General features: G+C 42.6%; 1 protein-coding gene across 1 annotated transcript in view; it reads left to right on the forward strand.

Moving 5' to 3' along the window:
• Positions 1–2337: 2337 nt before the first annotated feature.
• CNTNAP4 (contactin associated protein family member 4) overlaps positions 2338–24890 on the forward strand; it is a 1879337-nt gene continuing 1856784 nt past the window's right edge. The window contains exon 1 of the mRNA XM_086961154.1: positions 2338–2707. Coding sequence (XP_086817280.1) covers positions 2620–2707 — 88 coding nt within the window. The 5' untranslated portion in view covers positions 2338–2619. The remainder of the gene's footprint in view (positions 2708–24890) is intronic.

Here is a 24890-nt window from a genome sequence, read left to right on the forward strand (position 1 = left end):
ACAGCCGTCTGGTAGGTTCCTTCCAGGTACCCACCTAGTTAGTTTTAACCCTGACGAATGCCCAACACCTTTTAGGCTTTTAGGAAAGGGCAGAAACATGCTGGTTGAACCCAGGAGTATACATGGAGCATAGTATCCACATCTATACCCCTCCATTACCCAACAGTATACTTTAATCATGCGCAGGGTACCACAAATGAAAAAGATACTTTTGTGGTATACTCTGAGGTATTTTTCGTTAGCAACTGGATCCATGCTATCCAGAAGAAAAAAAAATCTGAGGACACACGTGGAATAACCCGACCTGAAGTCAAGTCCGCCCCGGTAGTATCACCTTACCCGGGTGGGACGAGGTGGCCTATGATGAAGCTTGTCACATTACGCGAGTCCACCTCGTCCAAGTCTTGTAACTGCCATCTTTAGTAGGAGACACAAAAACTTCCTTTAAAAAAGAAAAACAGAATCATCTGAATTGCTTTTGGTATTTCCCCCAGACGCTCCAAACACAGAGACAGCACGCCATTATTGTGTGTTAAAGTAAGAAAAAGTGGTGTGAATCCCTTTAGCACTAAAAATAGATCACAATGCTACATAGAATTATATACCGGGCTCCGTGACAGATACCTGACCATAACAGTATTTATACTTTAATTTTGACATTGCAAATAATTGAAGTTGAACACTTTTAATTGTTTTGTTTTATATTTATATCACTGTAACAATACTCCTATGTTGTCCCGTAGAGTATTAACATACCTGCCTTCTTCCTTAATGCGCCCAGTTTGCACCAAACAAATTTGGAAGCTGCAATCTTGGCAGTCTGTTTTTTAAGGTGCTAATATATGCTCCTGAAAAGAACAATTCGAAATATTCTGTACTTTATCAAGTATGCTTAAATGTCCACTTTAGCGAAATAACGGAGTCAGTCACCACTGTCCGTGCCAGTGTGTGATGAACCAGTAAAGAAGCGTCTCGCCTCATATTATCTGCCACCGCTAGATGGCAGAGCTGCAAACACATCCTAGCAGCGTGCCAACTAGATGTTCGTCCTTATGGGGGTGCGGCTGGCGGTACCAGTCTAAAATCTCTCCCTCTCACTATAACCCACCCAGGTTTGCTCTACGCTTCGTCAACTACATCTCTAATTGCAAGCGCTGCCCAAGTGCACAGCTTCATTGCTTTGTCTCTGAAAGTCCCGGTGGTCGTTACACAACGGCAAAAAAACTAAACGGCAATTCTACCGATCACCTTCTGAAACAGCACTGTTCAATTGCAAACCACAAAAGCATCTCCACATCTAATCACTCAGAAATTTAAGTCGGCTGGTGGCTTTTCTAACATTCTTTAGGAACAGATAAAATATTCATCAAACTATATCTTTTAGAGAGTCTGCAAATGAATGTATAACATAAATATGTTCCCGAGATTTTTTTGTAAACTATGTAAACAGATGGAGGTTTCTCTACTAAAACTTCGGGTCGGTCGGGATGAAAAAGCAGGAAATTTGGACAAACTCTGGCCCAGTTCACGTTTCTTGTAGCTACAGTTTCTTTCCTTCTCAGGAAGTCCTGTAAACATAAAGGGGGTTTCAGTCCTTGCTGCATGCGTGTACTGCGCCGTCTTGTAGCCGCCCCGGGAGCTGCCGTACGCCGGGCAGCGCCTCAGCCCCTTCCAGTCAGACACCCCCTGCTGCTTCACAGCGCCCGGAGAACACCGGGGACGTCTGCAGGATTGCGATTTATGAGCCTCCTTGCTTTAGGGCAGGGTTTGATTGTCACCCCTTTCCAGTACGCGTAACAGTGACTTATTTGCAAGAGGTAGGGAACCTGGTTCACTAGAAACTCCGAATGAGGTATGGGCTAGGGTTGGAATCATTAATTAACTAACCCGAGAAACAGCTTGCACTATATGATGCATAGCCGCCCTTCCCCCATCATGCACACATTTCTGCCTGTACCCTTCACCCACAGAATAGACTTTGGAAATAAAAGTATATTTTTAAACTGTGTGTTTTTTTTAAAAATGTTATTGCATAGTGCCTCACTTATCCCACTCAGATATGTGTTAATACATTTTGGGAGGAAGTTGTCAAAACATGTATGCATTGTATACACCGCATATTTAAAAGGCATTGGCGATGTTGCATGATTGGTTAAATTACCTCCGTGTTCACACGCCAAGCTTCGCGCTGCTGGGTTTTTCGTGAAGCAGAGCGCCCAATGGTGCCTAAAGACGCACGTCTATCCCCTCCTGTGCACGCAGCACTGTCTGAGCTCCACGCGGCTTCACGTGTTCCACCTGTTACCGCTAGGGGCGCCCAGGGCACGGCGTGGACGTGCAGCAGCGGTGAGCAGCTGAGCAGGGCAGCAGGCTCACACTTAAGCTCTGAGTGATGCTCTCAAATTGGAGGGGAGCTTCTCGCCGCTGCATCTGGAGGGATCGGCGTTGTTAGGGAGACGCGCTGATTCGGAGGTGTGCTTGCACGTGTGAGAGGAGGACGGGTGAGACTAGTCGAGGTGTTTGCCTGCTGGAAGTACTGCCAGATCAGGGAAGAAGGGATCGGAGAGGGCAGCGCATCCCGCACTCTGCCACTTTGGGAAAGGCTCCCCGGACGTGGACATGGATCCGGCCGCGCACACCTTCTGGGGGCTTCTGGCGCTGCTCGCTGTCCACGGCTGGAGCGCAGGGGTAGCAGCAGGGAACACGTGTAAGTACCCGGACAAAACTTCCGCTCCGTTTCAGTCTGCGCTGAAGATGATGCTACTGTCCCTCATGTAAGGAGCGCGCCTGCTAGGTGGTAGGATTACAAACGCGCACCTGCTGAATTTAGTCCAGAAATGTGATTTCCAGCCATTAGAAATGCATCTCTCTGCACGGCAGCCTCCAGGCTGCCAGGTTCAGATAATGTGCATTATGAAAGTTAATGACTGCTCGCCGCCGGCTGACAGTCTCGGGCCAGAGGGCTGTAAGAGAGCAGTAACTCTTGCTTCGTCCGTCAGCAGCACAGCGCCGGGCAGGGTGGCGGATTACTCAGAACAGCCCGGCGTTGGGATCGTTTTTAAGATATTGGTCGCTTTTATGCTGGAATTGGAGCTCAGGTACTCACTGTGTCTGCAGGAACCCGGCTCTGGCATGAGTGACTCACGGCCCTGCAGTGTACCGGCAGAGGTGCCACACGGAGCACAGAGGCAGGCTGTCACATTGTTGACACTGTGTTGTGTGTGTGTGTTTTGGAAATAATGTAAACGTTGTTCAATTATAAGGAATGAAGTGTCATAATGGGGAAATAACAGCAGACTTGGAAAATGGGTGTTTCGTGCCAACCTGCCCAAAAACAATACTATGAATTGAACTTCTAGCATTCCTTCTCTGTACATTGACCTCATACATAGTATTGGTACTATTACATGGATTCCTAGCCTTTCAAAAGTATTCTTGCAGGCCTTATTGACAGTCCCGATGCATACATATTATTATCTATATCAATCGATATATTGATTTCGAACAGTGTAGGTGTTGCCGCGGCGTGTATAGACAAGTTGTGTGTGCGAAGGGTACTGCTTAAATGTATGGGGGTCGCTGGGGGCGTTGCTTTCTTGCATGGAAAACTCAAAATTTTGCATTCCAGGTAAGAGATTTGATTGTTCCACATTTATCAATTACCGTACGTAGCCCAGTAAAAGGCAAACGTTTCAAGGTGCCCGGCGTGTCTTTCTGCAGTGTTGAGTCAAGGCGCTAGGTTCCACCACGGGTGCGAACATGCACCTACCGGTAGATGCAGCACTGAACCGCTGCACTACCACCAACCACGACCCTTCACGCACTGGCTCCTCACGGAAGCCCTGAAGAGAGCGGGTGACTCAGTGCTTCTCCGAATGGGATGACACCGGGCCTTCCCTCCCTGAGATGACACCGCCCCCTCCCTGGGATGACACTGGTTCCTCCCTCCCTGGGAAGACGCCGGCCCTCCCGCGCATTAGACTGCTGCTGCTGTGCACAGAGGCGCCCGAGGATCACATCGGACTAGAGCTGGTGTGAGAGAGCGTCCCAGGCGGACACACACTGATAACTGGCGATGCTAACACGCCACCAAACCACTAGAGGTGACAAGGACCAAAACGTCTCTCGGTTTCTCACGGAGGAGACATGACCGAATGACAAAAAAACAAGGGTTCCGATTGTCATGTTTCCAAACCAATACTTCTACAAGAGGCATTAATTACACGACAGATTACGGAAATATTTGCCCGTGCAGGAAAAAAGTGGAAGTGTAGAGGTTTCGCACTGTCATTATTCTCACAAACAACACTTTCGAGCCGGGAAATCGTTTACCTATAGGACAGCAAGGGACTAAATCAGTTTTGACAAGAGAATTAATTGAATCAAATGCGACGAGTATCCACAGAGTGATAATTGTATCAAAAAGAAATTAGAGGAAAGACTAGTATTCAAATAACCTTGCCATGTGTACACGCATCGAGCGCCATTACAGCATCAGGGGCACACATGCCATGCAGCATCATAGTAAATACCGCATAATGTACGGGGAAGCAACATAATATCCTTTCAGGTAACGTAGCATGTCGTCATGCAATTATAAACATGGTTTACACTTGAATCACGCGATGTTGCTAAGCTAACCGAATCATGACGTAACATAATATAAATAACATATTTTATGTAACTGCATTTGCATGGCAGCTTTATTAATCTCTCTATGACGTACCATAAAAGCCTTTACATAACAGAGCGTAACTCAATGTAACATAATTTGCATATAGGCACATGAATGAGTATGTGTTGCATCGTTAGAAGTGTATACATAACAGCGAAATGTAAAGGACATTCCATTTCACGTTCAGTATACACTGCTGCACAGTGTAGTATATTCAAACAACATAAAATAGCGCGTAAAACAAACTGTATTCTGTTATTGAGCCTAGATTAGTAGAAATAACCGTAGCATGTTCGCAAAATGATCACTTTTAAGAATATCGCACGTTTATGCCAACAATAGGCATATCCCGAATTTGCAGGAAGGTGGCATTAGTTGCTGACTCGCGCTGTTTTAAGAGTTGGAGACTTCAGTTCACATATCTGCCGCCATACAGTATCTAACCTCAGCGAGTGCACCCATTAACTACAGTGAGTAGTTGTCAGTTGCGCGGGGGAGTGAAGGGGGTAGTTCGGCGCTCACTGAGTCGCACTGAGTTCAGAGACACGAGAAGTAGAGTAACTTCACACAGGTCTTCAGTTTGTTAGCAATGGGCTGTGCCTATCCCATCTCTATAGGAATCTTCCATTGGTACATGATGCTGCGTCACACTCCGCCCCTCCCCCTCCCTCCCGCAATAAAAGGTGGCTACGGAAAAGACCACCCGCATTGTGGTATTTGAATTACCGTGTCACCAGATAAAGCGCACTGGCGATAGTTCGAGTAGATTCAACAGAAGGGATGAAACAGAGGAGGAAACGTGCCAGCCCCTTGACGCAGAGGACAGTCCAGTGCCCATTTTGAATCCGAGGCGATGGCAGCCCCCTCTTCAGAGATGCAGCAGGGCTGAATTATTAAAGCCCATCTAGGGAGGGCAGTGATCTACCGCACCGAGGCCAACTGTACTTAAGAATGGCTGAGGCCTGGCGGATCAATAGACACGAGACACATCATGCCATCCCCTGGTCCCCAGCTGAGCGTCTCTTCCAAGAAGGAGCTATCCAGTGCCTCTCTGTGCCCCCTATGAGATCACAGCATCCACTCACTGTAATGCCACAGATCAATCAGCGTGTCGGCGTGCATTATATAACGCTCTGCCGTCACGGCGTCACCCAGCACAATGCACAGCGAAGGCAGAAAGGAGATAGCGGGCTGGCACCAGCCCAAGTCTGCAAAGCAAACTGCAATTTTCCACCTCCTTGGCTCGGTATCTCTGAGCACATGGCTGCATCTGGAGCATAACCAAAGGGGAAATTTACATACGCCTTTGAAATGCTGCAGAAGATGCTGTCTCAAGTAGAATATGTCAGCCCGTCAAAGTGAAGTAGTTTACTTTTCTGTGGGTGAATGAGTGAATGAGCAAAGTTATTAGGACGATGCCAGGAGTTTTGCAAGCAGCACTGTGGCAGACATAATCACTCGCAGGACCTTCCTTGCTGATGTGGGGGTAGACGTGCTGGAGGCAGTGGTATAGGGTTGGAAAAATAACATATTTGCAGTGTGAATATTATACTACAAGTATTCTTAATTCTCATTGGCGGTCCTTGCTGCTAACCATGCTGACGCATGTTGTCATTGCAAGACGCAGCGCATTGAGTCATGTGTAGAGTGCTACACGAAACCCTCAACAAACCTGCAGTCGCCCTCAAGTCCTGTCTAACAAGGAAGTCTTTTCTGTCACATACCTCAGACCTGCAGATGGGTCCGCTGAGGTTGAGTATAGTACACCCTCACAGTGGGCAATAATCAAGAAATCACAATGTAATCTTAATGTTTTATGTCACCTGGGGTGCTGTGAACGTCATTCAATAGAAGACTAATGAGTGATCAGTGGTATTTTCCACATTTCTGGATGATTCAACACAAAAAATCTACATTTAGACATTTTTTGGGCAAACCAGGAAAACTCCAGGTGCGTCACTTTTTGTGACGCACCAGTGGCATAAAAAATGCGCCTTGTTGCGCCATATTTACAAAGTGATGCATCTAGGTAGATGCGTCACTTTGTAAACCCCTGCGCCACATTATACCTGCGCCAGGTATAATGTATGCAAGGGGGGCGTATTGACGCAAGGAAGGGTCGTCGAAGTGACGCAGTGAAATCTATGAGATTTCACGGCGTCACTGTTAGGATGCTGTTGCATCAAAATCTTGCGCCTGCCTCACAGCAGGCGCAAGACTGACGCAGGCCCTTTCACATGGGGCTTTCCCCATGTGAAAGGACGCATTGCTGGAGTTGTGTCACTTTTGTGACAAACTCCAGCAATGCGTCACTTTCACGCTTACAGATACGTCAGAATTACTGACGTATCTGTAACTTCTTGCGACATCATGCGTCATACATTAAATATGACGCATCAGGAATGTCGCAAGGAGTGCGCACTCAGGAGTGACGCATCGCTGCTTCCACGCAGCGATGCGTCATTTCTCATAAATGAGGCCCCAGATTATTAGTCAGTGAGGGTGCAGAGGAATGTCCTGGGGGACATAAGGCTTAGGTGAAAGCAAATTCTTGATATTTTAGACATTCATTTAGAATCAGATCAAACGTGCAAGCTTGTCATGCGGAGTCACAAAGGAAGAAACGATTTTTTCTCAAGGTGGTTTCTGTAAAAAACCTTCAATAATTAGTGTTTGGCGATCGTGCTAACAGCAGAATGCACAATATGTAAACTAAAATAACATATAGTCAATTTAAGAAATTCTTCATTTCGGCCTGAAAGACCATAAAAGCACATATAATTTTTTTTTATCAGATTAAGCAAGCCCTAACTTTAAAATAGCTCGACGTACACACCACATAGAAAACAGGTAACAGGAACTGAACACACAATGGGCATACTAGTATCATATTTTTATTATCATATTTTAGTATCCTAAAAGCATGTGATCAGTGATATGTTCCGAGGTTTCTACATAGCTGTAGTAACCATCAGTGTCTCGCCTTCTTGTATGCCAGGCAGAAGAATAATACATGTTGGTCCGTCTCCAGTGTGTTGATGCATACCGGACAACCCTGGGTCGGACCCCCCCAGATGTTTGTACAAGCGTGTAATGGCAATGCTCCGTACCTAAACTGCAAAAAAAGCTTTTAGCAAGGGCTGGCTGAATATCATCAAGTGCAGGTTCCAACCCGTATTGCTGTTTTATCTCTAAGAAGGTTGTGGTCAATACACCAATCGAGGGACTCCCCTGTATTTGAATAGGTTTGCATTCCCTAAAGCTCTTTGACGGGGCTTTCCTAGATATTGACAGGCAACTTTCTTCTGCACTAGCCCATAGGCCGCTCATCCCCATAGCTGGTAGAGAATTTTGAATATAAACCAGCCATGAGAGTTTACTTACTTAATAACATATAACATAGTATAAAATAATGGCCATTAGTCAATGTAGGACCCTGATCTATGCTTTCAGTCTAACTTTATCACCTTGTTTTATTTATATGCTGTGAATTTGTGGAAAGACTTGGATGAAAATCGATGTAATACAGAGAAATGACAATGCAAGCATAGGAACCACTGAGAGATGATGGTTAAACTGTAATTTCATGCAGATTCATTTCAGTGGTATAAACTGTGTGTGTGCTGTTGTCTTGTCCACCAAACCCCTAGAAAAAGCTTTTGCGTCTCCGATTAACTCAAGCCTGTGTGGGACTGGGAGAAAAAAAAAGACCCAGGCACAAAACAAAATTCACCCCCATTATCAAATCAGATAGCTAAAACAATGTGGTCCACACTTGCAAATTGTGGCAGTTTTGAAGTTGTAAAGGCACACTGTATAGGTGTTTGCAAGGTATGAAAGACTTCAATCATTTGAGCTTGATGCTGCCAATGTAAATGGTAATATCAGGGAGATCAACAGTAAAAAGTGGCCCACGGGGGGAGACCATAGGCCCTCAAAGTGCTAAAGACCAGCCCACACACTGATCTATCAGATCTAACTCTGGTAGATTGCCCTATAGGTCAGTCCGAAACTGACTCAAGATACAGTAATGTTTGATCTGTTTGGAATTAGACTCTTGTATGAGAAGAAAATTACACAAGGCTTCACATTATGGCTCAAACAGGTTTATAAACTGCTTGCAAATGTTTTCAAGATGCAACAGTTTACTGTTTATTCTCCCGGGATCTGCTTTATTATTCAACCGGTGTATGTGTTGTCTTCAGTAGAGGTCTTTCACTCTCACTAGGACATTTGGAGAAAATCCAGATTTCACGTTTTTGACACAATTCAGACAAAGCTTAACTGTTAAATCAGGTTATTAATTGATATATCACCAATTTAACCAGTAATTTAATGTCTTCATTCATTTTAAAGTTTTTAATAAATAAGGTGCCAACTTGCTGGCTCTATGACATGACACACACCAATACAATAATAACAGTGTATATTCCTGGAGTTGTAGTAATATTTGCAAAGTGGAGAATCTTTGCTTTCACATTTTTGGAAGCGTGGCAAAGTAAATTATCCTCAGTCAGAGGCACAGTCTTTGGTCAGGAGGAGTTTGAAGAAAACATTGCGCGAAGCAGTGATATTTTTATTTTTAATTTTTTCAGATTCTTTTTAGAATTAAACCACTGGGCAAGTACATTGTGTGCATGTGTGTGTGACAACAGATCAATGGTATAAGACAATGGGAATACTATTTAAGAGGGATGAGAGCCCTACTCAAGCAATACTCACAGTAGTTGTCAGGGTGAACCACAAAAGTCACTAAGTAAACCTGTGCTTAACTCTCTGGGGGCTTGGCACAAAAGCGTTCAAGTTTAATTTAGAATCAATGTGTAAATTATTTATGAAGCACTCATACAGTAATAAAGTGAAAACACAACACAATAAAAATCCAACACCTATTAAGAAAAATAGATAACATTTTAATAAATAAAATAACAGCAAAGCAATACTAATACGATAAGTAGAACCAGAGATGTGATTTTGTAAAGTTTTCAGTAGAAATAACACTTGTAGAAATTGGGTTCCTGGTTTACATGGATATAATCCCTAGTCAAGTAGTAACCCCAGTCCTAGTTACTGTAAGGCACAAGCACATCTTAAATTAACCTGTGCTCATCCTCAGTTAGCTTGACACAGAGCAGTCATGCTTAACTTTGGAGGCAATGTGAAAGGTATTTGTGCAAACAGTACAAAAGTGAAAACACCACACAAACATTTTCCACACGAGGTTAAAAAAAATCTTAATTTTATAAATAAAACAAGACTAAAACAAAAAGAATCCAATAAGTAGAAGCAAAATTATGAATTTTTCAAGATGAAACTATAAAATAATGCTTAGAAGCATAATGCACCAACTGGAGATATCTGGTCGTGCTGGACTGGGTCAAATCCAAAAGTTCAGGCCGAACAGTGATGGAGCACCCTTCGGACACAGTCCCTGGTTAGTCCAGCTGAAGTTATACCTTCTCAAGTTTTGTGCCAAGAGATCCATTCAGGGGGGAGAAGTTGGCTGTGAGCAACGAGAACATCGCTGGCGATAATCAGTGTGGCGCGAAGAGCAGGCGGGGTGTTGTGGGTGGGCAGGCTGGAGCCCCATCATCGTAATCCACCAGTGGATGATGCTTACAGCGCGAAGAGGCGAACGTACGGTGGCTTGCTCTGATTCTCTGTGCGAGCATTTTATGTAGCAAAATGGCCCATTCGTAAAGAGCTCAAAAGCTGTACTTTAAAATCTCGAGAACTACACCAACTGACCAACGACCTAAAAGGTGCCACTTGGTGGTGAGGAAGTCGTGGGAGATGTGTCCAGGAGCTGTTATGTCCCCAAAACAAAGACAAGGAGGACAGCAGACCAGCCCTTTGAGTCACTCTGGGGTTCTAGGTTCAAGATAGGATCCAGGTCCAGCTCTTCATCTCCAGGCAAGAGGGCAGCTGACAGCAGGTTAGCACAGCAAGGCAGAAGCTCCTTCAGAGAGACAGTCCAGGAGAGTGGCAGTTCTTTCAGCAGCACAGCAGCCCTTCTTCTTTGCAGCATATCCACAGGTTTACTTAAGTGTTGGTGTCTGAGTTCCAGTACTTATACCTGTGGTATGCCTTTGGAGTGGAGGAGACTTCAAGAGATACATTTGGAGTGCATAGATGTCCTCCCTTCCTGTCCTGCTTCCAGACTTAATGCAGATGAGTATGCAGCCCTTTATGTGTGGACAGGACACAGCCCATTCAGGTGTAAGACTGTCCTCAGCTCCTCCCTCCCATCTTGCCAAGATGGCCCATGAGATCACACCAAAGCTCCCATTTTGTGTGGCTGTCTAGGGGGAATACACAAAGCCCAGCTTTCATCTACACCAGACATGTGATCAGAGGCAGACATCAGACACCAAAAGGCTAATGTAAGAAAATCCAACCTTCTAAAAGTGTCTTCATCAGAATCGCAGTCTAAAATCTGACCACCATAAGTCGTGATTTTAAATTGTGATTGCAGAGGTACGAAACCTGAATCAGTTTTTCCTTCCCATTTTGGAATAACAATTATACAATGTAATACGGTGATCTCTATGTTGTCCTATGAGAGATATTGGCCTTGGAGGAGTGAACAATTCATTTAAGAGTTTTTCACTACCAGGACATGTAAAACTTAAAAGTACATCTCCAACATTTTAATTACACTTCACTCTGCCTTTGGGCTATCCAGTGCCTACTCTAGGGGTGATTTACATGTATTTAAAGGAAAGGTTTGGGCCTGGCAAGAGGTTTAACTTGTCAGGTAGACATGACAGTTTCAAACTGCCCACACAGGCTCTGCAATGGCATGCCTGAGACATGTTTAAAGGGATACCTAAGTGGGTGGCACAATCAGTGCTGAAGCCCCATTAGTTGCATCTAATTGCCAGGCCCTGGGCACAGGTAGTGCCACCTTACTAGGGACCTACAAATAACATTAAATATGCCAGTTGGGTATAAGCTCATTCTAACATGTTTGAAGGAGAGAGCACAAACACTTTGCATTGGTTAGAAATGGTGAAGTGCACAGAGTCCTAAAGCCAACAAAAATTAACTCAGCAAAAACTGGAAGAGGAAGGCAAAAAGTTTGGGGATGACCATGCAGAAAGGGCCATTTCCAACAAGCACCAAAAAGCAAAAGCGTCATTTGTGGTTATCTGGTCAGGCTGGACTGGGCCAAAGTAAAAGGTTAAGGCTGACTGCGAAGAAGTGTCGGTTGGATACAGGGGCCAGGTTCATCCAGTTGGAAAGTTTATCATCTAGCTTAGTCCTGTTTCACATGAGAAGTTCTCGTTGACAGGCTGTTTGGACCACAGGCTCGGTCTAAAGAGATGCTCATCGACAGTGGGCTGCTGAAGCCCTAGGCCTTGGTTGGCATTTCGTGTTAGCGGGGGACCACTGGGACGTCCCTGTTGGTGTGACGAGCTGGTCGGCAATAAGAACTTCACTTTGGTGGGAAATGCAGAGCTGTTGTTGATGCAAAGAGCTCCTTGTTGGTGAAGTTAGAAGTCTGAATCTGGGAAGGCCTGCAGTCAGATGCAGTTTTCACATTGACGTTGGTGAAGTTAATTTTTGAATAGACCGAGGCTGGTTCTTTTCTGCACAAAGAGGTTAAAGCTTCTGGTTCTTTACCTTGGGTGCAGCTCTTGCAATTGTAAAGTTGAAGAAGTACACTTTGACACCAGTCAAGGGTTCAGAACCTGGAGGGCATCTTTTGGGGGTTAAGACTCACTCTAGCAGAGGTCAGCATCAGGGTCCAGGCAGGTCCAGTTGATGTTGGTCAGCTCTGCAGTTGCAGGGAAGTCTTCTGGAAGCTTTTTGTGTCGCCCTAGATCAAGCAGGAGCTCAGAACACTGACCCGTGGAGTCACTTCTGGGGTTGTGGGTTCAAGGCACGCAGGTCCAGTCTTCCTTCAGGCTTCAGACAAAAGGGCAGACCTTTTTCTTGGTCTCCACAGATCCATGTGTGTTCTGATGAGAGGTTCTGAAGTTGCCACTTTTATGCCCAGTGCCAGCCTGTGAGTGGCGGCACCCCCTTTCCTTTGTCTAACCCTAACTCGTCTCTTAATAAGTTCAATCACTCCACCAATAACAAATACTGGTCTTGTCAAAAAGATAATAGTGACGTTCTTCGAATGTCCAAATGTGCATGCCTTTTGATCACAGGTTTGGTGTAAGATATCTAATATTTGCTCTATAAATATACCGTTTGATAACATGTTTATATTCCTAGGAAGTTCATCACATATATCTAAAATAATGGTTGAAAAACATGTTGAGCTACTCTTAGCTAGTGCAATACAGATTATCAAGTTTCACAGGAAAGACACTACTAAAATCACATATACCAGATGGAGGAATGTGATATGCTACAATCACAGTCTCAACAGAGCAAATTCCACTTCCACACATCTAATGATCAAAAGGGGCCGGCTATGGAGGCCGTTTATGTCCTTCTTATGTAGACACTTTGTTGCTTCTTGAGCCTCATCATTAATTATTGACCTCCATGAAGCATTGATAGTTCTACAAGCTACATTTTACCTTTTATATCACATAGTATGATTATATTGTTTACACTTACACATATATACTTTAATGAGGATCCCTTTCCCTCTCAATCTACTTTCTTTTTTCCCCTTTTTCTTCTTTCTCCTCTTTTGCTTCCCTCTCTCCTCAAAATAAAAAACTTTCATAAACATGCAATTCTTTTTTCTAGTGTTTTTCTAGTGCACCATGTTTACACATCTTCCTTGTATGTTACAGGTGTTCTTATACACCTCTATGGATTGCTGTTATTCATGTTATTTTGTTCCTTATTCAGCAAATATTTTTCAAACTTAATAAAAAGATTTGGTTGAGGGATTATGCTTTACAAATGAGGATGTCAAATACGGCTGAAGTTAAATAGCTTGGCCAGTCTTGATATTTCAATGGTTTGTAGATTTCCGCTAGTATGAGATTGTTCAGCAATGGGTGCCCCAGATTTATATACAATAAATTATCTGATGTTTAGAAATATTTACTTGAAAGATAAAACTATGACCAGGAGCACTGATGAGGATATGGCAATTGTCGAGAGGAAGACAGGTATTTATTTATTTGTTTATTTATTTATTTATTTCAGAGTTTTATAGTCTGCTGCTTACGACCTCTCAGAAAAGCAAGGGAGGAAGAGTAACTTACAAACAGGCAGAGTAGGTGCCCATAGTTGAGCGTCTGTGATCACTTGCACATAGTGGCTGGAAAGGTCTATTAGAAAGGGAGCCTGACATTTTAATTTTCTGGGGAATTTCCTGAGGGACATGTGATTGATTCAGATTTGGACGACGGGTTAAGGGCATTCCATAGCCTTGGATTTTGTACTCCCTGTGATATGCTTTCATGTTTCATCCACTTGATCAAACATCGAGGATTCAAGTTGCCATTTGATGAGCAGAGATTTCTAGCTGGGATGTACCATGGAGCTAATTTCTGCAGGTATATTGGGCCTTTCCCCAGAAAACTTTATAAATGGTGCAGAGAACATTGAATATTTTGTTGGACAGCTTTCAGAACATGCAATGTGTGGACTTGGTTACGGTGGGTAAGGCATATTCTAGCTGCCTGCTTTGTAGTTTTTGTAATATCATAATGAATGTTTTAAAAAGGCTGGTGTAAATGATGTTGCATTATTACAGATGAAGCCCAACGAGGGCTCTGATCAGCTTTAGCAGAGATGGCCTCGAGTATTTGGGGGGGGGGAGGGAGGGTTCAGAGTAGAGAGAGCTGGTGATTGGTTCAACACTGTAGTCTACCCCACAAGTCAAAGGGTTCAAAGAGTATCCTTCTTTTCACTTTTGTAAGTGGTTTAAGGAAGGGGTCTTATGAACCGTAGGGCAGGCGAAATGAAGCGAGACACTCTCACTATCTCCCATTACAATGATTTCAGTCTTGGCTCCATTAATGCATTAGAAGCTCGCTTTCATCCAGCTGGGGATGTGGTCCAGGTAAGAGGCAAGGCGTGTAGTGTGAATTGCAGTTAATCTTTTTGGATAGAAAGGCTTGTTTGATACTGCTTGAGGAACTGTGTTAGGTGTAATAATAAACACTGAAGAAGAGGAAGAATTGGGCTTAACCATGGGGGACGACGCAGACTGTCAGTCATGTGGACGATTTCAGCTGTTCCAATTTTGACTTTTTAAATTATGTTTGGAGAGAAAAACGTAGAAAAGGATAGAGGCGAGTCTCACATATGAACCCATTTTCCAGTTTATCAATCTGTAAAGTCTGTTTTATAAAGACGTAGGCCACAGACTGGCTGGCAATTATTTGGACTGTTTCTTTTTTGTCATCATCTATTACAAGAGTTATGGCACATATGGCCATCTCAGTGCATGTCAATGGAAATAATTCAATGCAGACAGTGATTAGTTTCCTTGGTAAGTCGTTGCCTTTAATTTAATTGCAAAGCTTGGTGGATCCCTTCTTGAGAATTAATTGCTCTGCTTTTGAACTGGGGTAGATTCTGGGTGGGGTGGTAAAAGAATTCTAGCCAGTGGCAAAATGGAATAAAATATTAGATGTATGCCATTTAAAGTTTCACTGTAATTAGGGACATTCATAATTGACCTTCCCTCCTCTCTCTTAAATCTTTCAAGGACAAAGCTCTTACAACCAATTTTTATTGATCATGAACCACTTACGAGATAGGGATCGTTGGAATGCTTACTGGCCATTGCTCTGTTAATCTGTTAATCGCTTTAGGTTATTTTCTTAAGCAATTATTGAAGATAGCTACATTTTAATGAGCTGAAAACGCTGATTACTGTTTGTGTTAATGTATTATGCATTTCATTTATATGTGTTTTACCATGGTTGATATTGCTCTATGTGCATAGTTTAGCTGCAAAAAATGCATTTATCTGTAATTGTATTTATACTAGACATCCAACTTAAACTTAACCAATGTGACAAAAAATCATTATAACAGCTATAATACATGGTATTCTGTAACCCCTGGATAAATGTAAGTCTCTGATTTAGGTGAGGCAGCCAATCGAGTTCTGATGTCATAATGTCTGCTGCCAGAGCCAGCAGCCAAGGTGAAAGGCAGGTCAGATCATGGAGCATAATTGTAGTAGCTGTTTAAAGCAACAAAAACAGAACATTACTTTTCTTTCTTCTGCTCTAATTTAATAGATTAGAATGACAAGCAGAGGAAATATGTTTCTTTTTTGCACTCCTTAGATAAAGAAAAGCTAGAATCTTTCTGTATGTTTCTACACATTCCATGGTATTGCAGCTTTTAAAAAAAAACCCCAGCTTTAGGAACTGCTTCTAATCTCTGTTTGCTACAAATACCTAAAAGGTTTTTGAGTGTTTAATCTTGCACTGGAGGTTTTTATTTTTATTCTTCATGTTTGCAAACATGCTCACACTTTCATATGAAAGAGCTATGGACCAAGGTTTTATGTGGTTTGTGGTAAAAGTGATGGCGTGACCATGTATTACATGGGATAAACTACCCCTAGGTGTACATGATAAGAATACTGCAAGTCTCCTCGGAGTTCCATAAGCCCAGCCTTCGGCCTTGTTCCTCTATATGGTTATGGAACGCCTCATTGACTTGTGATATTCTTATAATATACAGATGGGGGTACTTTATCCCTTGTACAATCCATGATATGGTGCCTTTTCTGGCACCAACACAGTAAATCTGGTATTAACTGGACTCAGTTTAATCATATTAGTCTACTTGAACAGCAATGCATGCAGAACAACATTAAAATTTGCAGAATAAAAAATGCATCTCCACCACCTTAATTCCAAAAGATCTACATTGGCATTATAGAGAGCTTAAAGAAATAAATCATCGTCTTATCATCACTGGGAAATTTCATAAAATGTTTTTGTCAGATTTTACTCATTTACTGTATTATATTTGTTAAACACACGTTCACCCAGAAGGGTCTCTTGGTACTGAATAGCAAATATCTATTTTTAACCAGTCAAATTGCATTTGTTTTCTCAACCTGAACGAGATGGACGTTTACGTTTACTGTGACCATGATATTAACCACGGATCCCTGCAGTGGATGCAGTTGCCTCTGAGCCACCAGACCTATCTAATTTATCTAATTTATTATTTGAAAATAGCTACAGGGAATCTGGAAGAGAAATATATTACTGCAGCCTTGTTGTGAGCAGCCACTGAGTGCAAACACTGCCTGCATCGAAATACCCTTATCAGTGGCAAGGGTAACATTTAGTGGATTGGCCTGATAAGTAACGCAGACTTCAGATATATAGTGTGTTGGTGTACAAATAGCAATACAATAACGAATAAAGGCCATTTTATGGATATGGCGCACTTTCCCTTTTCTGCGCCCGTCGCACCTTTCAAAAGGTGCACCGGGCACAAAAAGGGAAAGTGAGGCACAGTGCTAAGAAGTTATGGCAAATGGTAAAATAACCCATAGAAAACAAGAGGGGATAAGTTATGCTAAAGACAAAAGTAAATGTACAATTAAAAGAAATGTTTTCAAGTGCCTTCTAAAATGATGACTAGGACTTAGGCACCTACCTTTGGCAAACCTGTGAGATCTTAAGTTTAGGTACAGCTGGAGGATAGTCTCTTTGAAGGCTTCTGTGCTTAAATTTGAAATTGTGGGGCAATTCAATTTCCAGCAGAACTGTCAACCTAAATCATCTTTAAAGTGAATTTTGTAAGCTCACATGAATGATATAAAAATTGGGCATACTGCACAGAATCAAAAATTGTTTGAAACCTGTAGGCAAATTAGAATTTTCCAAGAAGAGATCTAGGTTTAAACAAGATTGCTATTGTATATCTATGCCTGAGAACATTCTAGAGAAATGATTAAAAGTTATCTTAAACTTAGTTTCAAAAGTCTGATTCAATGGTGCAAGTGCATCTTTGTTACCTTAATTTCAATAGTAACTTTAAGAAAGTGCATTGTGTGCTGCATGAGATTAAAAAACTGTTTAAAACAATTTTGCCTCTTAGCCCTTCTCCAGAAGACCAAAAGACAAACCTGGCTGGCTGTTAATGGGCCTGTTCATGACAACAGGATTGCCTCTGAATCCAGTGAGCAGGAGCGTTGTGAACCAATGCTGACTAAAGTTGAGTAGTCTGGGATCCATCTGGTAGGGCATGTGATCACTTGGCAGGTATTCGCCTTCTGGGACATGGACAGGAATAGTTGGCATAACAAAGGCCTTTTCAGACCCAAGAGACCTTTGGGTGTAAGGGCGCAATAGAAATTCTTGAACACAAATACAAAGGGCAGCTTAAGAGCTCCTCTGTCAGCTTGGAGATGCCAAGTTGGGCTGTGCCTTTCTGCTCCCAGCCCTAGGATGAGAGAAGACCAGTTCTGATCCTGGCAGAAATGAGGAGGCATATTCTAAATAGGGGAAGGGCTAGGGGAAAGGACTACAGCTCCTCCTGCTATAAAATCCTTTTGGAAAGAACTTCAGGATTTTAACCAGTCAATCTTCTGATATAGCCTCAAATTACATAAGGATCTGAGTCAGCTATGCACTGCTTGACCTGGTAGAAATATATTGTTTCCTGAAAAAGCTTTCATTGACAGGCTTAAGTGAATTCTGAGGGAACGTGAAGCCTGTGGAGGGTTTCCAATCAGATTAAAGTGCTTCCATCTTGAGTAGGCTGAAACTTTAAAAGCACAAAAAAAACTTATGAATTTCTTTTTCACAACGTTTAGGATACATTGCATGAAGGGCCTGATTGTGCTGTCAGGAGGACATTGGTCTCAGGACTGATCGATGTACGGCCAGTGGTCCTGACACCGCTATCACAATGTGACTGGACATGGTGTGGTTGCATACTCCCTTTTCTCTCTGGGAGCTTGTGCTGTGGCCGCAAACTGGCCGTTGCACAAGTTCCCATAGAGAAGTGAGAGTTTCTGTTAATCCCTGCACTAAAGTTGCCTGCCACACATTGTAGGGATTAACAGGGGGGCACCATAGGTAACCACTCGGCCCCCAACCAGAGGCCGTGGAAGACTTAGGGCCCTGCTAAGGGCCCCCAAAGTCGCTTTCTGACAGGCTTTCCATGACGGAAAGCTCGACATGGAAAGCCTGTTGGAAACATACATCGCAATCCAGACGGAGGAAATACCGTCCTTAGGGATTACGGTCCTTGAGCCCATCAGAATCCAGCTGGAATGACTGGCCGGTTTTACAGTCGAAAGTGAAACCTATGATGTCGGTCGGAATGTCTCCGACGACATCATAATAGGGTCCTAGGTGTTGTGTACGCTGCTGAACTGTTTAATTGTTTCTATGCTATGGATGAGGGTGTTAGCCCTGACATTTTAATTTCCTTTTTCCTATTTGTATTGTACTGTTGCACATTCAAATGCGAATATAGATATAAAAAATAGTGTTGTGAAATGTATTTGCTGATATTGTGCATTAAATTCTTAACACTGACTGTGTCTCATGTTCAGAAGTCACACAAGATGCCGATGTGGACTGGTTCAAAGATACAAATGTCTATCAGGGGCCGTATTAAAGAAGTTGCCCGTGGCGTAATGGGCGTTTGACCCACTTTGCACACCCCTGGGGCACTTTGGTATTATAGAAGGCGGTGCAGACGCTTGTGCGTCCCGTTCTATAATACCAATATCGTTGGCATACTTAAAGCGCCAGCACTATCTTCAGAGGGTGTTCCCTCATTTGCATAGGGGCGTACCTATGCAAATGAGGGAATTTATTAGACTCTGCGCCCGCGCCATATTACAGACACGAGTGCAGAGTCAAAGAAGCCCTCAGGAGGTGCACTTTCAGTGCGCCGTTTAAAAGGTGGCACACTGTCAGCGTGCCCCCTAAGAGCATCACTCTGCAGGGGTAAATGGTGGTCCCATGACAGCACCCCTCCTACAAGGGGATCTCTAATCCCCTTTAAAAGTGCAGGATGGAGCCACATGCACTTTGAAAACATGGAGCATCTGCTCTGTGTTTTTACATGAATGTGCTGTAGGCAGCGTATATACCAAAATGGGGCGTATTATCTTTGTTTGTGTACAGCGCACCTTTTGAAAGGTGCGCCGGCGCAACCAATAATAATGTGTAATACGGCTCCAGGTGTGGTTATTTCTCCTCCTGCTAGGCATTGTTGTTTCAAATATGCAAAATTTTGTTTGTGCACAATCTTGTAAAATTTCAGGAACTATTAGTGATTGTGCAACTCTACAAAATAATTGTCTGAACCCGTGAATTGGATTGAAATTATGTCCTATGTAAAGCTGTGTCTATTTTATTCTGAGGACTAGATTGTTGGAAGTGGATAAGTACACTGTAATAGAGGACACCCATGAACTTTGTATAGGACACAGCACCACATTTCTATCCAAGGAGACTGGGTCATCAGAGACTTGTTTACGTTAACATTTAATGTCTTTACCATTTTATAATATTGAGCCAGAAAACCTTTTTTTTCAATTTATCTATGCATTCTGCTTTGAACCAATTCATTATTCCTTAGCCGGAAACATGTACCTATAAATCCACATTCACACTCTTAATGAACTCTTAGCTCATGTTATTTCTGAACATAAGTATCAGCAAACTATTTCTTCTCTTTGTGCATCTCGCTGGAATGTGTACCGTTTTATTCTCTTTTCTTTGGAAGATTAAGAAATCTTTCTGGCAGGATGGAAGCAGAGATTAGCCAAGTATATATGTGCCATGACTAATCTCCCAAAATACCATACCACAGTAATGCTTTACAGGCAAACAAAAACTTTCTTTAACATAGCCTTGTGGCATCCTTTTGTAGTGTTAGTGAAGATTAATAGTATGCCACTGTCACACAGTTACAAATATAAAGAAATCAAGGCCGAAAGCAAGTAAATAACAAGCATTTGCAATGCAATCAGTCTCGCCTTTGGGACCTTGTGTGTAATTAGCTATGCAGCACATTAGCCAGGGTGCTGAAACATCTACTGTCCTTTAACATGGAGGGAAAGTAAGCACCAAACTGCGCGACATGCCAGGTTTGGAAACACATGGAGAGAAATATTGCATTTCAGCGAGAAATGGTATAGTCCAAAGCTCTGTTTTTAATATAAAAGCAGGGCCTTCAAAGGTCATATCACTGAAAAAACAAGATTTGAATAAAATATTACTGTCTACAACGGCTTGCGGAAGACAATCTCTATGGAATGGAATCTAGAGAATGCTAAAGTAATTCTTGTATTTTACTGACCTCTGCTGGTCGTTTTCTATCAAGAAAGTTAAATAGAGGCAGTTGCCAGAAAAAATTAAAAAAGAAAGTCCCTCAACAGAAAGCAATTCTTGTATTTTACTGACGTCTGCTGGTCGTTTTCTATCAAGACAGTTAAATAGAGTCAGTTGAACAGAAAAAAGTCCCTAAATGGAAGCGGACAAGTCCTAGGGCTGATCTCCAGAGCCCACAAAGCACATACACATATAAGTATATACTAAAGTATATACTAAAGTATATATACTAAAGTATATACTAAAGTAAATACAAGAGGTCTCAAATTCTTGACCTAAAAATGAATTAAATATTGTCTATTGGCCACTACAGATACAAAAATTAGTAAATGAAAAGTGTAGTAAAATGGAAATTAAAGTACTTTAGAGTTGTCATTAATATGACCTCTTGGTAATGGTAAAGGCAAACAATTATTGTTATGGTCCTTTGCAATGTTAACTCTTTCAACGTAAACTATACCTGTGTTGAACATGATTAAAGTTGTGAGCACATGCAACAGGATAGGATTAATCGATTAAACTGTTTGAAAAAGATGCTTTCATGATTGGTACATTTTGGTTTTTGCAGCTAATACTTTACTAAGTGGCATAGCCCATGGAATGATGCGGCAGGGGAGGGAAAAGTTATGTGGCCAGGCTGAGTGAATTATGTGGCATAATGTCCCTCATCTTGTTATAGCATTACTTCATTATCTTGATATTTTCTACACTTGTTATCACTTGGCATTAGTCTGTGCTTTGCGTGCATTGCTTTAGTACCAGTTTAACAAACAAATAAAGCAATAAGCAAAAGAAAAGCGAAAATCAAGATTTGCAGACGACTTTCTACTGCACGTCACACATGCTACTGTGGGTTTAGTAACTTTTGAACCATTTCATCTTGAAACTTTTTTTGTTAAAATGTGCAGATTATGCAGGAGATGATGGATTATGTGGTGCAAATGCGACAAAATATTAATTATGTGAAAAACGCTGTGGCGGCACACCTGCATAATTCTAACGGCCCTGCTAATCGGATGGGTAACTTTTCTTCTTCTAGAATAGGGTTGGTGAGGTTAGATAGGCTCGTCGAGTCATTGCAATAAACAACAACAATTCACTTTAAAAAAGCTACAGCCATCAGAAGCTGCTTTTGGAATACTGAAGGTTAATGTAATGTTGCCAGATTAGCTAGGTAGATTTTCCCTTCCAGTTAAAAGATTGCAGTTTCACAACAGGTAAAATCGGGAGGTGCAGGATAATCAGATCTTCACAGCTTTATGTATGCGTCTAGAGGAGATATTTATGAGTGTTGAACAATTTCCTGCTAGTGATCTTTCCAAGCAAGGAAGAAGAGCAAAGCAGCAAATTGACTACAGCATCCCTGGGAATAACGTTCAGTCATTCAACGGCACTGACAAAAAGCTGAACCGATTTATTTGTGCTTTGAAAATTAAAAATAACATCAAGAGCCAGAGCTGCTATAAAGTCAGAGTCTAAGGGCCTAATTTATGAGTGTCCCAGCGCAGCGACAAAGCAGCGATGCAACACTTCTCTCTGCGCCCTCCTTGCAACACCATAGATGTGCCGTATTTAAAGTAGGGCTCATCAGTATTCCTGACGTATCTGTATGCGCAAAATTGGCGAATTGCTGGGGTGTGTCTGAAAACAGCAGCAACTCCTGCAATGTGTCCTTTCACATGGGGAAAGCCCCATGTGAAAGGGCCTGCGTCAATCCTCGTAAGCGATTCAAGCAATGGAGTCCTAGAAGTGGCGCACTGAAATCTTTCAGATTTCAATGCACCAATTCTACAAGGCTTTGATGCGGGGGAACGCCCACCCTGCATACATTATACCTGACACAGGTATAATGTAGTGCAGAGGTTTACAAAGTGACCCATCTGCCTAGATGTGTCACTTTGTAAATAGGGCGCAACATGGAGCATTTTTGTGTACGCTGTCGGTGCATCACAAAAGTGATGCACCAGCATTGCATGAGTGTAGCAATGGCTCAAATATAAGCCCCTAAGTTTTGCACCTTGTAAGGAAAAGCTGTGCTTCGATTGGTGCATTTTCCTACCCTGCAGTATTTCATGTGTAAACTAGACCTAAACTGACCCACTCCGCATTTATAACGAAACAACCATGCACAAATCTGCCATGTTCTTCCATCATCACTAAAGTCTCACTTCTAACTCTCGTAGATTTAAAAAGAAAAAGGCCTAAATGAAGTGCATTTTTGAACTAAGCAATGAATATTTTTTTTTTTTTTAGTGAATAGGTCTAGAGAGGAAATGTGTTGAGGGTTATGCATAATTAAGCAGACAAACAAACAAACAGGGCCTTTTTCAGCAAACATTTTCCAAAATGTCTGCCCGTAAGTGTGCATGTGTAAAACAAGATTCATAAATTCAGAATTGGCAGATTTGTCCATGTGCAGAAGTTAATTAGAACTACTGATAATCCAGCAAATGTACACAAGTTTCTACTGAAAGACCAAGGTGCATGTTTACAAGCCCCTATTGCCACTGAAGCGTCACTCTTTTTGACGCTCTGGTGATGCTGTGTGCTGGCATATATTTACAAGGCCATGCAAAGCCACATTGCATGGCTTTACACTGCCTTGTAAGTATGGTCCTCTATGTCAAAGGTGCGTGCCATGGGTGTTGCTGTGGGTCTTCCCATGCAACACATTTGACTTTTGACACTGCCTCAGATTTACAAGGATTAGTTAATCTGAGCCAGTGCCTTTCCAGGGGAGGCCTTGAAGTGTCACAATGAGGAAAAATTATTTTATTTCTCCTTATTCTTTGATCTTTCGATGTGTGCTGCATTCTGCAGCACACATAGAAGGAGCAAAGTGCCATTTATGGTTTTTTTCGTACAGGAAGGTGTACCTACCTGCACAAACACAATCATCCCTGCAACACCGGCACCCTTGTATCAAGGTGCCAGTGTGCCCGAGTTGGTGCATGGTTGCTGTTTGTGCGCTGGCACAGGGGTGAGTACAAGGGTGCACCTCATCTTGGAAATACCATGCATCCCTTTGTTTTTGAAATGACACAGCTCGGCGCAGAAAAACGGCTTGTGGAGCCACGCTGCACCAATTCATTTTAAATATGCCTCCTACAATTCAAAATGTTTGTTTTCTAATTGTAGTTTTGGGGAATGAACCTTCACATTGTTATGAACCACCGCAAGACCATAACTTTGTGGGTAATCAGACACAAAGGCCCTCATTTATCTGATTTTGTTGTAAGGCATCACAGCAAGTCAACTTTTTGCGCTGCCCTACGCCAGAGTGAAAGGGAAAAATGCACTTTATTTATGTGGTGCAGTGCATTGCTCTTTTCCCTGCACTGGTGGCATTTTATCAGTCTAGCGCCAACGTAGGCATCCTTGCACCATGGTGTAAGCATGTTTCCATTGCTTGCAGGATTTTATTTGTGCAGTAAGGAACACATTCCTGCATAGAAACAATCCTAAGAGGCGTTTTCCTTTTTTTATGTGTGCTGCAGAATGCAGCACACATAGAAAGAAGAAGAAAAAAGGAAAATTAAGATAATTCTCCTTGTTCTGCCTCACCACAGAGGGGTAAGGATTTGGCACTTTCCCAGATTTACATGATTTTGTAAAACTAGGGTAGCGTCAAAATCCATGGGTATTGCATGGAAACACTCACCATACTGCCCATGGACTGCCTCCTGAGTGCAGAGAAAGGCAACACAGCGATTTGCGCTGTCGCCTGACTCAAAATTTATTAGGCCACTCAAAGCCACGCAGGGTGGCTTTGCGTGGCTTCATAAATCTGATTCAGAGCCCTGCTTCATACAACTATCCCTTTATGTGGTGCAGATCTGATGCCAGGCTCTCATAAATGACCCCAAAAATGTTCAGTCTCTATTGCACACCGATTTTGCTCGACTAAAGTCAGCATTAGTGAACAAGGCCTGAGTAGCTTAGTTCATATGAGAAAG

This window comes from Lissotriton vulgaris, chromosome 3_1 (genome assembly GCF_964263255.1).
Source record: "Lissotriton vulgaris chromosome 3_1, aLisVul1.2, whole genome shotgun sequence".
Taxonomy (NCBI): Eukaryota; Metazoa; Chordata; class Amphibia; order Caudata; family Salamandridae; genus Lissotriton; species Lissotriton vulgaris.